The sequence below is a fragment of the Symsagittifera roscoffensis genome, chromosome 9 (genome assembly GCF_963678635.1).
Source record: "Symsagittifera roscoffensis chromosome 9, txSymRosc1.1, whole genome shotgun sequence".
Lineage (NCBI taxonomy): Eukaryota > Metazoa > Xenacoelomorpha > Acoela > Convolutidae > Symsagittifera > Symsagittifera roscoffensis.
This window is the reverse complement of record NC_087070.1, coordinates 14498771-14515408: the sequence shown is the minus strand read 5'-3', so window position 1 is coordinate 14515408 and position 16638 is coordinate 14498771. Positions and strand designations below refer to the sequence as shown.

At 40.2% G+C, this 16638-nt stretch overlaps 1 protein-coding gene across 1 annotated transcript in view; it reads left to right on the top strand.

The window, feature by feature from the left end:
* The window catches only part of LOC134853882 (transient receptor potential cation channel subfamily A member 1 homolog), a gene marked incomplete in the record, with an annotated part of 173892 nt that overhangs the window by 31658 nt on the left and 125596 nt on the right, over positions 1–16638 (top strand). Inside the window, 1 exon segment of the mRNA XM_063869839.1 lies at positions 4895–5092. Coding sequence (XP_063725909.1) covers positions 4895–5092 — 198 coding nt within the window.

Below are 16638 nucleotides of genomic sequence, written 5' to 3'. Positions count from 1 at the left end.
CAAGTCTTAAGCCACCCTTCGTAAAAAAAGCGGCTCCTTCTGATACTTTCACTAAAAATGATGTATTTTTAACAAAGAAACCTTAAGCTACAATTCGAAATAAAAGTTGCTCCATATGATAGTTTCAGTAAAATTGATGTCTTTGTGTATGCACATGTCGATTATAAACTAAGTAGCTTTAAGTTACAATTCCAAACAAAAACAGCGCCTTCTGACACTTTTGGTAAAAATGTTGTAATGGATGTACATGTTGACTATAATGCTCTAAACTAAGTAATCCTGAGTTACAATTTGAGTTAAAAACTGCCCCTTCTTGCACTTTCTGTAAAACTGAGGAATTTGATAAACATGTTGACACAGAGGCAAATGGTGCTTTGCACCCATTGCGATAAACGACAAACACAAAATAAAAACATAAAAGGCCAAAAATGAAAATAAAGTAGATCATATAATTTTTCACATGTCTCGATAGAAGTTCATTCCAGGCAAACATGCCAGACACTTCAATTTACCAACAGAAAAAAAACACGAAAAGAAACAAAGCCGACAATTTTTGAGCAGACACAAATTGAGCCAAAAAAATAAGATTTTAATAAAAAAAGGATGAATTTCCACTTTAGAAAACAAAGGACAACAATTGCACTTGCAACTACAATGAAAGTTGATTACAGTACAAAGTACAAAAAAAATCAATGATGTGGCAACTAAGCCAACAGCCTTTGTGCTAAAACCACTTCAACCGAAAAAGAAAATGTTTCCATTTTTTAAAGAAATCTTTCAAATTCCCAATGAAACTAGAGTGAACAGCACTTGCACTTACAATTACATTGAAAATTGATTACAGCACAATTTTGTGGCGACTAAGCCGACCATCTTTGGGCAGTCCCGAGTGAACCAAAAAAAAGATTTTGTGAAAAACTTATTGAAAAATTTTCAAGTCCCCCTCAAAATTAGAATAAACAATGTTTGCATTTGCAACTACAAAGAGTATTGTCTCTAGCAAAAAGGAAAACCAATGTGGCAATTTAGTCGACAAATCCTTAGCAAAAATACGAAACACCAACGTTTCATTTTTCTCAAAATTCCTTTCTCAATTTCCTTTCTCAAGATCCGGCCAAGACTCGAAACACAGACCTTAGGATACAAAGTCAACTGCTTTAACTCCACGACAAGCGGGAAGCAACCTGTTAAGAGAAGGTAAGAAAAGAAGTGAAGAGAAGATATGAAGAGAATTGAAAAAAAAATTGTTCTACTGATTTTGTTAAGCTAATTGTTAACCCGAAAAAAGTCTTTATTCCAGTTTTAAAATGCTTGCTTATTGCAAGCATAATTATGATCTCCAAACTAAGTTGTTTTAAAGTATTCGAATTAAAAACTGTTCCTTTTAGTCGACTAAACTTGATGCATTTGATGCACATGTTAAATAAGAAACTCTAAATTATGCATCCGTAACTTACACATCGAAACAAAAACTGCTCCTTCTGACATTTTCAGTGCAAATGCTGTTTTGATGTACATGCTCATTATGAAACTCTAAACTAACGTTTCTTAAATTATTATTTAAAAAAAAATTACACCATCTAATTTTTTTTTTTTAAATATGTATTTCACGATCATGTGGATTATGAAACTCTAAATTACTCAATCTTAAGTTACAAATTAGAACAAAAAATTGCTGCTTCTGACACTTTCAGTAAAAATGATTTGTTTGTTATAGATGTTGATTATGAAACTCCCTAAACTAAATAAACTTAAACTGCGATTCGAAAAAAAATAGCTCTTTTTGATACTTACATAAAAAGATTTTTTGATGTTCAAGTTGACTTTGGATCGCTAAGCAAAGTAATCGTAAGTTAAAAGTCGAAACAATATTTATTCATTCAATTACTTTCAGTAAAAGTGCTGTATATGATGTAATGTTGATTATGATACTCCAAACTAAGTAATCTTAAGTTACAATTCAAGAAAATTGCTCCTTCTGATACTTTCAGTAACAATGATGTATTTGATTTACATGTTAATTATGAATCTCTAAAATAATTAATCTTAAAAAACAATTTGAAACAAAAATTAGCCGCTTCTGATACTCTCGGTAAATAAGATGTAATTGTTGTACATGTTGATTATGAAACTCTAAATTAAATTAACTTATGCTACGGTTCAAAACGATAAACTAAGTTAACTTATTCTACGATTCAAAACAAAAAAGGCTCCTTCTGATACTTTCATAAAAACTATGAATTTGATGTTCATGATGATTAAGAAAATTTAAAATAATTAATCTTGACGTACGATTCGAAACAAAAGTTGCTCCTTCCAATATTTCATGTTTATGCTGATTTAGAAAACCTAAGCTGTGAAATCTAAGCTGCCATTCAAAAAAACGGCTACTTCTGATACTTTCAGTAAAATTGATGTATTTGTGGTTTATGTTGACTATGAATACCTTAAGTAAGAAATCTTGAGCTACAAATCGAAACAAAAATTGCTCCTTCTGAGAATTTTAGTAAAAATGATGTCTTTGATGTACCTCTTGAGTATAAACTCTAAACTAAGTAACTGTAACTAACAATAAGAAACAAAAACTGCTCCTTCTGACACTTTTAGTAAAATTTATGTATTTGATGTACATGTTGATTATGAAACCTTAACCTAAGTAATCCTAATCTACAATTAAAATTAACAACTGCTCCTTCTGATAATTTCAGTAAGGTTGAGGCATTTGATGTACATGTTGACAAAGAGGCAAAGAGGAGCTTAGCACCACTTGTAATACAACACTAACAAAAAAAACATAAAAAGTCGAAAATGAAAATAAAGTAGATCATATAACTTTTCTCATGTCGCGATAGAAGTTCATTCCAGGCAAACAGAGTTTCAGCATAAGAACAAAATTGACGAAAAGAAACAAAGCCGACACTCTTTGAGCAGACACAAGTTGAGCGGAAAATAATATGATTTTATAAAAAAAAATTGAAGTCCAACTTCAAGCAACAACGGACAAAAGTTGCAGTTGTAACTACAAGGAAAATGATTACAGCTCAAGAAAAGTTAATGATGTGGCAACTGAGCCAATAATTTTGAGCTACCAGCATCTCAACAAAAAAAAATAATTTTTTTATTTATTTTCAAAAAGCTTTCAAGTTCCCCTTGAAACTAGAGTGAACAGCACTTGCACTTGCAGCTACAATAAAAGTTGTTTACACCGCAAGAAAATCAAGGTTGTGGCGACTAAGCCGACCATCTTTCAGCAGACACCAATGGAACCAAAAAAAAGAACTTTGAGACAATTTCATTAAAAAAACCTTTCAAGTCCCCCTTAAAATTATTTTGAACATAATTTGCACTTGCTACTACAAGAAGAATTGTCAACAGCAAAAGAGAAACCGTTGTGGCAAATTAGCCGAAAAATCCTGAACACAAAAAAAGAAAAACCAACATTTCATTTTTCTCGAAATTTCGTTCTTAATTTAATTGATAGTGAAAAGGAAAACAAGAAATGCGCACAACTCGAACCCCCGACCTTATGATACAAAGTCAACTGTTTCGAATCCACACCAAGAAGGAAGCAACCTGGAACATGTTAAGAGAAGGTAAGAAGAGAAATGAAGAGAAGATAAAAAGAGAAGTGAAAAGAATTGATTCAAGAGATTTTCTTAAACTAATTGTTAACCCAAAAAAGTATATTTTCCAGTTTGATGATGCTTGCTTATTGCAAGCGTAATTATGAAACTCTAAGCTAAATAAAACTGAGTTATTCGAAATAAAAACTGCTCCTTCTGATGATTTCATTAAAATTGAGCCATTTGATGTACATGTTATATATGAAACTCTAAATTATGCAACCTTAACTTAAAATCCAAAAAAACCCCCTTCTGACACTTTCAGTAAATATGCTGTATTTGATGTGCATGTTGATTATAAAAGTCTAAGAAAATCTAAACTAAGTAATCTTGCCTTAAAATTCGAAAAAAAAATTGCTGCTTCTGTTACTTTCATAAAAACGATGTTTGTGATGTTCATGTTGATTTTGAAACTCTTAACAAAGTTTTTTCTAAGTTACAAGTCGAAACACTACTTATTATTTGTAATCTTTTCAGTAAATAGGCTCTGTTTGATGTACATGTTGATTACGAAGCTGTAAAATAATTAATCTTAAGTTACAAATTGCTGCTTTTGATACTTTCAGTAAATATGATATATTTGTTACAAATGTTGATTATGGAACTCTAAACCAAGTTAACTTATGCTACGACTCAAAACCAAAATTGCACCTTCTATTACTTTCAGCAAAACGATGTCTTTGATGCTCATGTTGATTATGAAACTTTAAAAGAATTCATTTTAAGTTAAAATTACAAATTGCTGCTTCTGATTCTTTCATAAAAATGATGTTTTTGATATATATGAAACTGTAAGCTAGCTAACTTTAAGTAACAGTTCGAAACAGAACTTGCTCCTTCTGATACTTTCAGCGAGTATGATGTATTTTGATGTATATGATGTATTTGTCCCCCAGAAGTCTCTATGCTTCACGACACCCAATGAATGTGTGCTCAGCCGTGAACTTCTCTTAAAAAGAATGTTCAGGGGGGGGGGGGGGGGGGGGGGGGAGGCGAAGTCACAATCAACCAGTTAAAACAGTCAGCCTAAGCAAAATCAACAAATCTGTCGAAAAACCACCCCCCTTCCAATATCAATAACTTCTGAGGGATAAAGGCATTGGCAAAAAAAACAATTGACAACACTCATAAAAACAAATTAAAATTGGCTAGTATAGTTAGAACCATAGTACATTTGGTAGCCATAACAAAAAACACATCTAGCTGATATTCTAGAAAACTACTACCAAAACGAACGTTTAACGTGTAGTGTGATTGGTTTTGTTTTGCAGACGTGAACCACGTGAACGAAGAAGGCTTCACACCTCTGATGACAGCCTGTGTGCATAACAAGGACAGTGTGATTGTGGATCTGCTGATGGAAAGGGGGGCTGGAACAGACCAGATTAACTCGGCAGGACAGACGGCGCTCCATCTCCTAGCCCAGGCCACTCACATTCCGTCGATGCTGAATGTGAACCTGCTCAAAGGTCTCTTTTTCTGCTAACAACACAACACATAAAAGTGAGATAGCTGCTGTGTGTTATCATCGACGGGTCACCCGCTGTTACCACAATAAACTTGTATCTTCCCTCACATGTTGACACAACACATAAATGTGAGATAGCTGCTGTATGTTATCATCGGCGGGTCACCCGCTGTTGCCACATTACACTTGTATCTTCCCTCACATGTTGACACAACACATAAATGTGAGATAGCTGCTGTATGTTATCATCGGCGGGTCACCCGCTGTTGCCACATTACACTTGTATCTTCCCTCACATGTTGACACAACACAGAAATGTGAGACAGCTGCTGTATGTTATCATCGGCGGGTCACCCGCTGTTACCACAATAAACTTGTATCTTCCCTCACATGTTGACACAACACATAAATGTGAGATAGCTGCTGTATGTTATCATCGGCGGGTCACCCGCTGTTACCACAATACACTTGTATCTTCCCTCACATGTTGACACAACACAAAAATGTGAGATAGCTGCTGTATGTTATCATCGGCGGGTCACCCGCTGTTACCACAATTAACTTGTATCTTCCCTCTTATGTTGACACAAAACATAAATGTGAGATAGCTGCTGTATGTTATCATCGGCGGGTCACCCGCTGTTACCACAATACACTTGTATCTTCCCTCACATGTTGACACAACACAAAAATGTGAGATAGCTGCTGTATGTTATCATCGGCGGGTCACCCGCTGTTACCACAAAAAACTTGTTTCTTCCCTCACATGTTGACACAACACATAAATGTGAGATAGCTGCTGTATGTTATCATCGGCGGGTCACCCGCTGTTACCACAATAAACTTGTATCTTCCCTAACATGTTGACAGAACACATAAATGTGAGATAGCTGCTGTATCTTATCATCGGCGGGTCACCCGCTGTTACCACAATAAACTTGTATCTTCCCTAACATGTTGACACAACACATAAATGTGAGATAGCTGTTGTATGTTATCATCGGCGGGTCACCCGCTGTTACCACAATTAACTTGTATCTTCCCTCTTATGTTGACACAATACATAAATGTGAGATAGCTGCTGTATCTTATCATCGGCGGGTCACCCGCTGTTACCACAATAAACTTGTATCTTCCCTCACATGTTGACCCAACACATAAATGTGAGATAGCTGCTGTATCTTATCATCGGCGGGTCACCCGCTGTTACCACAATACACTTGTATCTTCCCTCACATGTTGACACAACACAAAAATGTGAGATAGCTGCTTTATGTTATCATCGGCGGGTCACCCGCTGTTACCACAATAAACTTGTATCTTCCCTATTATGTTGACAGAACACATAAATGTGAGATAGCTGCTGTATCTTATCATCGACGGGTCACCCGCTGTTACCACAATAAACTTGTATCTTCCCTAACATGTTGACACAACACATAAATGTGAGATAGCTGTTGTATGTTATCATCGGCGGGTCACCCGCTGTTACCACAATTAACTTGTATCTTCCCTCTTATGTTGACACAATACATAAATGTGAGATAGCTGCTGTATCTTATCATCGGCGGGTCACCCGCTGTTACCACAATAAACTTGTATCTTCCCTCACATGTTGACACAACACATAAATGTGAGATAGCTGCTTTATGTTATCATCGGCGGGTCACCCGCTGTTACCACAATAAACTTGTATCTTCCCTATTATGTTGACACAACACATAAATGTGAGATAGCTGCTGTATCTTATCATCGGCGGGTCACCCGCTGTTACCACAAAAAACTTGTATCTTCCCTAACATGTTGACACAACACATAAATGTGAGATAGCTGTTGTATGTTATCATCGGCGGGTCACCCGCTGTTACCACAATTAACTTGTATCTTCCCTCTTATGTTGACACAATACATAAATGTGAGATAGCTGCTGTATCTTATCATCGGCGGATCACCCGCTGTTACCACAATAAACTTGTATCTTCCCTCACATGTTGACACAACACATAAATGTGAGATAGCTGCTGTATCTTATCATCGGCGGGTCACCCGCTGTTGCCACAATAAACTTGTATTTTCCCTAACATGTTGACACAACACATAAATGTGAGATAGCTGTTTTATGTAATCATCGGCGGGTCACCCGCTGTTACCACAAAAAACTTGTATCTTCCCTCACATGTTGACACAACACATAAATGTGAGATAGCTGCTGTATGTTATCATCGGCGGGTCACCCGCTGTTGCCACATTACACTTGTATCTTCCCTCACATGTTGACACAACACATAAATGTGAGATAGCTGCTGTATGTTATCATCGGCGGGTCACCCGCTGTTACCACAATACACTTGTATCTTCCCTCACATGTTGACACAACACAAAAATGTGAGATAGCTGCTGTATGTTATCATCGGCGGGTCACCGGCTGTTACCACAAAAAACTTGTATCTTCCCTATTATGTTGACACAACACATAAATGTGAGATAGCTGCTGTATCTTATCATTGGCGGGTCACCCGCTGTTACCGCAATAAACTTGTATCTTCCCTCACATGTTGACACAACACATAAATGTGAGATAGCTGCTGTATGTTATCATCGGCGGGTCACCCGCTGTTGCCACATTACACTTGTATCTTCCCTCACATGTTGACACAACACAGAAATGTGAGACAGCTGCTGTATGTTATCATCGGCGGGTCACCCGCTGTTACCACAATAAACTTGTATCTTCCCTCACATGTTGACACAACACATAAATGTGAGATAGCTGCTGTATGTTATCATCGGCGGGTCACCCGCTGTTGCCACATTACACTTGTATCTTCCCTCACATGTTGACACAACACAGAAATGTGAGACAGCTGCTGTATGTTATCATCGGCGGGTCACCCGCTGTTACCACAATAAACTTGTATCTTCCCTCACATGTTGACACAACACATAAATGTGAGATAGCTGCTGTATGTTATCATCGGCGGGTCACCCGCTGTTACCACAAAAAACTTGTTTCTTCCCTCACATGTTGACACAACACATAAATGTGAGATAGCTGCTGTATGTTATCATCGGCGGGTCACCCGCTGTTGCCACATTACACTTGTATCTTCCCTCACATGTTGACACAACACATAAATGTGAGATAGCTGCTGTATGTTATCATCGGCGGGTCACCCGCTGTTGCCACATTACACTTGTATCTTCCCTCACATGTTGACACAACACATAAATGTGAGACAGCTGCTGTATGTTATCATCGGCGGGTCACCCGCTGTTACCACAATAAACTTGTATCTTCCCTCACATGTTGACACAACACATAAATGTGAGATAGCTGCTGTATGTTATCATCGGCGGGTCACCCGCTGTTACCACAATACACTTGTATCTTCCCTCACATGTTGACACAACACAAAAATGTGAGATAGCTGCTGTATGTTATCATCGGCGGGTCACCGGCTGTTACCACAAAAAACTTGTATCTTTCCTATTATGTTGACACAACACATAAATGTGAGATAGCTGCTGTATGTTATCATCGGCGGGTCACCCGCTGTTGCCACATTACACTTGTATCTTCCCTCACATGTTGACACAACACAGAAATGTGAGACAGCTGCTGTATGTTATCATCGGCGGGTCACCCGCTGTTACCACAATAAACTTGTATCTTCCCTCACATGTTGACACAACACATAAATGTGAGATAGCTGCTGTATGTTATCATCGGCGGGTCACCCGCTGTTACCACAATACACTTGTATCTTCCCTCACATGTTGACACAACACAAAAATGTGAGATAGCTGCTATATGTTATCATCGGCGGGTCACCGGCTGTTACCACAAAAAACTTGTATCTTCCCTATTATGTTGACACAACACATAAATGTGAGATAGCTGCTGTATCTTATCATTGGCGGGTCACCCGCTGTTACCGCAATAAACTTGTATCTTCCCTAACATGTTGACACAACACATAAATGTGAGATAGCTGTTGTATGTTATCATCGGCGGGTCACCCGCTGTTACCACAATTAACTTGTATCTTCCCTCTTATGTTGACACAAAACATAAATGTGAGATAGCTGCTGTATGTTATCATCGGCGGGTCAGCCGCTGTTACCACAATAAACTTGTATCTTCCCTCTTATGTTGACACAAAACATAAATGTGAGATAGCTGCTGTATGTTATCATCGGCGGGTCAGCCGCTGTTACCACAATAAACTTGTATCCTCCCTATTATGTTGACACAACACAAAAATGTGAGATAGCTGCTGTATGTTATCATCGGCGGGTCACCGGCTGTTACCACAAAAAACTTGTATCTTCCCTATTATGTTGACACAACACATAAATGTGAGATAGCTGCTGTATCTTATCATTGGCGGGTCACCCGCTGTTACCGCAATAAACTTGTATCTTCCCTAACATGTTGACACAACACATAAATGTGAGATAGCTGTTGTATGTTATCATCGGCGGGTCACCCGCTATTACCGCAATAAACTTGTATCTTCCCTAACATGTTGACACAACACATAAATGTGAGATAGCTGTTGTATGTTATCATCGGCGGGTCACCCGCTGTTACCACAATTAACTTGTATCTTCCCTCTTATGTTGACACAAAACATAAATGTGAGATAGCTGCTGTATGTTATCATCGGCGGGTCACCCGCTGTTACCACAATACACTTGTATCTTCCCTCACATGTTGAGACAACACAAAAATGTGAGATAGCTGCTGTATGTTATCATCGGCGGGTCACCGGCTGTTACCACAAAAAACTTGTATCTTCCCTATTATGTTGACACAACACATAAATGTGAGATAGCTGCTGTATGTTATCATCGGCGGGTCACCCGCTGTTGCCACATTACACTTGTATCTTCCCTCACATGTTGACACAACACAGAAATGTGAGACAGCTGCTGTATGTTATCATCGGCGGGTCACCCGCTGTTACCACAATAAACTTGTTTCTTCCCTCACATGTTGACACAACACATAAATGTGAGATAGCTGCTGTATGTTATCATCGGCGGGTCACCCGCTGTTACCACAATACACTTGTATCTTCCCTCACATGTTGACACAACACAAAAATGTGAGATAGCTGCTGTATGTTATCATCGGCGGGTCACCGGCTGTTACCACAAAAAACTTGTATCTTCCCTATTATGTTGACACAACACATAAATGTGAGATAGCTGCTGTATCTTATCATTGGCGGGTCACCCGCTGTTACCGCAATAAACTTGTATCTTCCCTAACATGTTGACACAACACATAAATGTGAGATAGCTGTTGTATGTTATCATCGGCGGGTCACCCGCTGTTACCACAATTAACTTTTATCTTCCCTCTTATGTTGACACAAAACATAAATGTGAGATAGCTGCTGTATGTTATCATCGGCGGGTCAGCCGCTGTTACCACAATAAACTTGTATCTTCCCTCACATGTTGACACAACACATAAATGTGAGATAGCTGCTGTATGTTATCATCAGCGGGTCACCCGCTGTTACCGCAATAAACTTGTATCTTCCCTAACATGTTGACACAACACATAAATGTGAGATAGCTGTTGTATGTTAACATCGGCGGGTCACCCGCTGTTACCACAATTAACTTGTATCTTCCCTCTTATGTTGACACAATACATAAATGTGAGATAGCTGCTGTATGTTATCATCGGCGGGTCAGCCGATGTTACCACAATAAACTTGTATCTTCCCTATTATGTTGACACAACACATAAAGGTGAGATAGCTGCTGTATGTTATCATCGGCGGGTCACCCGCTGTTGCCACATTACACTTGTATCTTCCCTCACATGTTGACACAACACATAAATGTGAGATAGCTGCTGTATGTTATCATCAGCGGGTCACCCGCTGTTACCACAATACACTTGTATCTTCCCTCACATGTTGACACAACACAAAAATGTGAGATAGCTGTTGTATGTTATCATCGGCGGGTCACCCGCTGTTACCACAATTAACTTGTATCTCTCCTCTTATGTTGACACAATACATAAATGTGAGATAGCTGCTGTATCTTATCATCGGCGGGTCACCCGCTGTTGCCACGATAAACTTGTACCTTCCCTAACATGTTGACACAACACATAATTGTGAGATAGCTGTTGTATGTTATCATCGGCGGGTCACCCGCTGTTACCAGAATAAACTTGTATCTTCCCTCACATGTTGACACAACACATAAATGTGAGATAGCTGCTGTATGTTATCATCGGCGGGTCACCCGCTGTTGCCACATTACACTTGTATCTTCCCTCACATGTTGACACAACACAGAAATGTGAGACAGCTGCTGTATGTTATCATCGGCGGGTCACCCGCTATTACCACAATAAACTTGTGTCTTCCCTCACATGTTGACACAACACATAAATGTGAGATAGCTGCTGTATGTTATCATCGGCGGGTCACCCGCTGTTACCACAATACACTTGTATCTTACCTCACATGTTGACATAACACAAAAATGTGAGATAGCTGCTGTATGTTATCATCGGCGGGTCACCGGCTGTTACCACAAAAAACTTGTATCTTCCCTATTATGTTGACACAACACATAAATGTGAGATAGCTGCTGTATCTTATCATTGGCCGGTCACCCGATGTTACCGCAATAAACTTGTATCTTCCCTCACATGTTGACACAACACATAAATGTGAGATAGCTGCTGTATGTTATCATCGGCGGGTCACCCGTTGTTGCCACATTACACTTGTATCTTCCCTCACATGTTGACACAACACAGAAATGTGAGACAGCTGCTGTATGTTATCATCGGCGGGTCACCCGCTGTTACCACAATAAACTTGTATCTTCCCTCACATGTTGACACAACACATAAATGTGAGATAGCTGCTGTATGTTATCATCGGCGGGTCACCCGCTGTTGCCACATTACACCTGTATCTTCCCTCACATGTTGACACAACACAGAAATGTGAGACAGCTGCTGTATGTTATCATCGGCGGGTCACCCGCTGTTACCACAATAAACTTGTATCTTCCCTCACATGTTGACACAACACATAAATGTGAGATAGCTGCTGTATGTTATCATCGGCGGGTCACCCGCTGTTACCACAAAAAACTTGTTTCTTCCCTCACATGTTGACACAACACATAAAAGTGAGATAGCTGCTGTATGTTATCATCGGCGGGTCACCCGCTGTTGCCACATTACACTTGTATCTTCCCTCACATGTTGACACAACACATAAATGTGAGATAGCTGCTGTATGTTATCATCGGCGGGTCACCCGCTGTTGCCACATTACACTTGTATCTTCCCTCACATGTTGACACAACACAGAAATGTGAGACAGCTGCTGTATGTTATCATCGGCGGGTCACCCGCTGTTACCACAATAAACTTGTATCTTCCCTCACATGTTGACACAACACATAAATGTGAGATAGCTGCTGTATGTTATCATCGGCGGGTCACCCGCTGTTACCACAATACACTTGTATCTTCCCTCACATGTTGACACAACACAAAAATGTGAGATAGCTGCTGTATGTTATCATCGGGGGGTCACCCGCTGTTACCACAATAAACTTGTATCTTCCCTCACATGTTGACACAACACATAAATGTGAGATAGCTGCTGTATGTTATCATCGGCGGGTCACCCGCTGTTACCACAAAAAACTTGTTTCTTCCCTCACATGTTGACACAACACATAAATGTGAGATAGCTGCTGTATGTTATCATCGGCGGGTCACCCGCTGTTGCCACATTACACTTGTATCTTCCCTCACATGTTGACACAACACATAAATGTGAGATAGCTGCTGTATGTTATCATCGGCGGGTCACCCGCTGTTGCCACATTACACTTGTATCTTCCCTCACATGTTGACACAACACAGAAATGTGAGACAGCTGCTGTATGTTATCATCGGCGGGTCACCCGCTGTTACCACAATAAACTTGTATCTTCCCTCACATGTTGACACAACACATAAATTTGAGATAGCTGCTGTATGTTATCATCGGCGGGTCACCCGCTGTTACCACAATACACTTGTATCTTCCCTCACATGTTGACACAACACAAAAATGTGAGATAGCTGCTGTATGTTATCATCGGCGGGTCACCGGCTGTTACCACAAAAAACTTGTATCTTCCCTATTATGTTGACACAACACATAAATGTGAGATAGCTGCTGTATGTTATCATCGGCGGGTCACCCGCTGTTGCCACATTACACTTGTATCTTCCCTCACATGTTGACACAACACAGAAATGTGAGACAGCTGCTGTATGTTATCATCGGCGGGTCACCCGCTGTTACCACAATAAACTTGTATCTTCCCTCACATGTTGACACAACACATAAATGTGAGATAGCTGCTGTATGTTATCATCGGCGGGTCACCCGCTGTTACCACAATACACTTGTATCTTCCCTCACATGTTGACACAACACAAAAATGTGAGATAGCTGCTGTATGTTATCATCGGCGGGTCACCGGCTGTTACCACAAAAAACTTGTATCTTCCCTATTATGTTGACACAACACATAAATGTGAGATAGCTGCTGTATCTTTTCATTGGCGGGTCACCCGCTGTTACCGCAATAAACTTGTATCTTCCCTAACATGTTGACACAACACATAAATGTGAGATAGCTGTTGTATGTTATCATCGGCGGGTCAACCGCTGTTACCACAATTAACTTGTATCTTCCCTCTTATGTTGACACAAAACATAAATGTGAGATAGCTGCTGTATGTTATCATCGGCGGGTCAGCCGCTGTTACCACAATAAACTTGTATCTTCCCTATTATGTTGACACAACACATAAATGTGAGATAGCTGCTGTATGTTATCATCGGCGGGTCACCCGCTGTTGCCACATTACACTTGTATCTTCCCTCACATGTTGACACAACACATAAATGTGAGATAGCTGCTGTATGTTATCATCAGCGGGTCACCCGCTGTTACCGCAATAAACTTGTATCTTCCCTAACATGTTGACACAACACATAAATGTGAGATAGCTGTTGTATGTTAACATCGGCGGGTCACCCGCTGTTACCACAATTAACTTGTATCTTCCCTCTTATGTTGACACAATACATAAATGTGAGATAGCTGCTGTATGTTATCATCGGCGGGTCAGCCGCTGTTACCACAATTAACTTGTATCTTCCCTATTATGTTGACACAACACATAAATGTGAGATAGCTGCTGTATGTTATCATCGGCGGGTCACCCGCTGTTGCCACATTACACTTGTATCTTCCCTCACATGTTGACACAACACATAAATGTGAGATAGCTGCTGTATGTTATCATCAGCGGGTCACCCGCTGTTACCACAATACACTTGTATCTTCCCTCACATGTTGACACAACACAAAAACGTGAGATAGCTGTTGTATGTTATCATCGGCGGGTCACCCGCTGTTACCACAATTAACTTGTATCTCTCCTCTTATGTTGACACAATACATAAATGTGAGATAGCTGCTGTATCTTATCATCGGCGGGTCACCCGCTGTTGCCACGATAAACTTGTACCTTCCCTAACATGTTGACACAACACATAATTGTGAGATAGCTGTTGTATGTTATCATCGGCGGGTCACCCGCTGTTACCAGAATAAACTTGTATCTTCCCTCACATGTTGACACAACACATAAATGTGAGATAGCTGCTGTATGTTATCATCGGCGGGTCACCCGCTGTTGCCACATTACACTTGTATCTTCCCTCACATGTTGACACAACACATAAATGTGAGACAGCTGCTGTATGTTATCATTGGCGGGTCACCCGCTGTTCCCTCAATAAACTTGTATCTTCCCTCACATGTTGACACAACACATAAATGTGAGATAGCTGCTGTATGTTATCATCGGCGGGTCACCCGCTGTTGCCACATTACACTTGTATCTTCCCTCACATGTTGACACAACACAGAAATGTGAGATAGCTGCTGTATGTTATCATCGGCGGGTCACCCGCTGTTGCCACAATACACTTGTATCTTCCCTTACATGTTGACACACCACATAAATGTGAGATAGCTGCTGTATGTTATCATCAGCGGGTCACCCGCTGTTGCCACAATAAACTTGTATCTTCCCTCACATGTTGACACAACACATAAATGTGAGATAGTTGCTGTATGTTATTATCGGCGGGTCACCCGCTGTTGCCACAATACACTTGTATCTTCCCTCTCATATTGGCACAACAAATAAATGTGAGATAGCTGTTGTATGTTATCATCGGCGAGTCACCCGCTGTTACCACAAAAAACTTGTATCTTCCCTCACATTTTGACACAACACATAAATGTGAGATAGTTGCTGTATCTTATCATCAGCGGGTCACCCGCTGTTGCCACAATACACTTGTCTCTTCCCTCACATGTCGACTAAACACATAAATGTGAGAATGCTGCTGTATGTTATCATCGGCGGGTCACCCGCTGTTACCACAATAAACTTGTATCTTCCTTCACATGTTGACACAACACATAAATGTGAGATAGCTGCTGTATCTTTTCATCGGCGGGTCACCGCTGTTGCCACAATACACTTGTATTTTTCCTAACATGTTGACACAACACATAAATGTGAGATAGCTGCTGTATGTTATCATCGGCGGGTCACCCGCTGTTACAACAAAAAACTTGTATCTTCCCTCACATGTTGACACAACACATAAATGTGAGATAGCTGCTGTATCGTATCATCGGCGGGTCACCCGCTGTTGCCACAATACACTTGTATCTTCCCTAACATGTTGACACAACACATAAATGTGAGATAGCTGTTGTATGTTATCATCGGCGGGTCACCCGCTGTTACCACAAAAAACATGTATCTTCACTCACATGTTGACACACCAAATAAATGTGAGATAGCTGTTGTATGTTATCATCGGCGGGTCACCCGCTGTTACCACAAAAAACTTGTATCTTCCCTCACATGTTGACACAACACATAAATGTGAGATAGCTGCTGTATGTTGTCATCGGCGGGTCACCCGCTGATGCCACAATACACTTGTCTCTTCCCTCACATGTCGACTAAACACATAAATGTGAGAATGCTGCTGTATGTTATCATCGGCGGGTCACCCGCTTTGCCACAATAAATTTGATTCTTCCCTCACATGTTGACACAACACATAAATGTGAGATAGCTGCTGTATCTTTTCATCGGCGGGTCACCGCTGTTGCCACAATACACTTGTATTTTTCCTAACATGTTGACACAACACATAAATGTGAGATAGCTGCTGTATGTTATCATCGGCGGGTCACCCGCTGTTACAACAAAAAACTTGTATCTTCCCTCACATGTTGACACAACACATAAATGTGAGATAGCTGCTGTATCGTATCATCGGCGGGTCACCCGCTGTTGCCACAATACACTTGTATCTTCCCTAACATGTTGACACAACACATAAATGTGAGATAGCTGTTGAATGTTATCATCGGCGGGTCACCCGCTGTTGC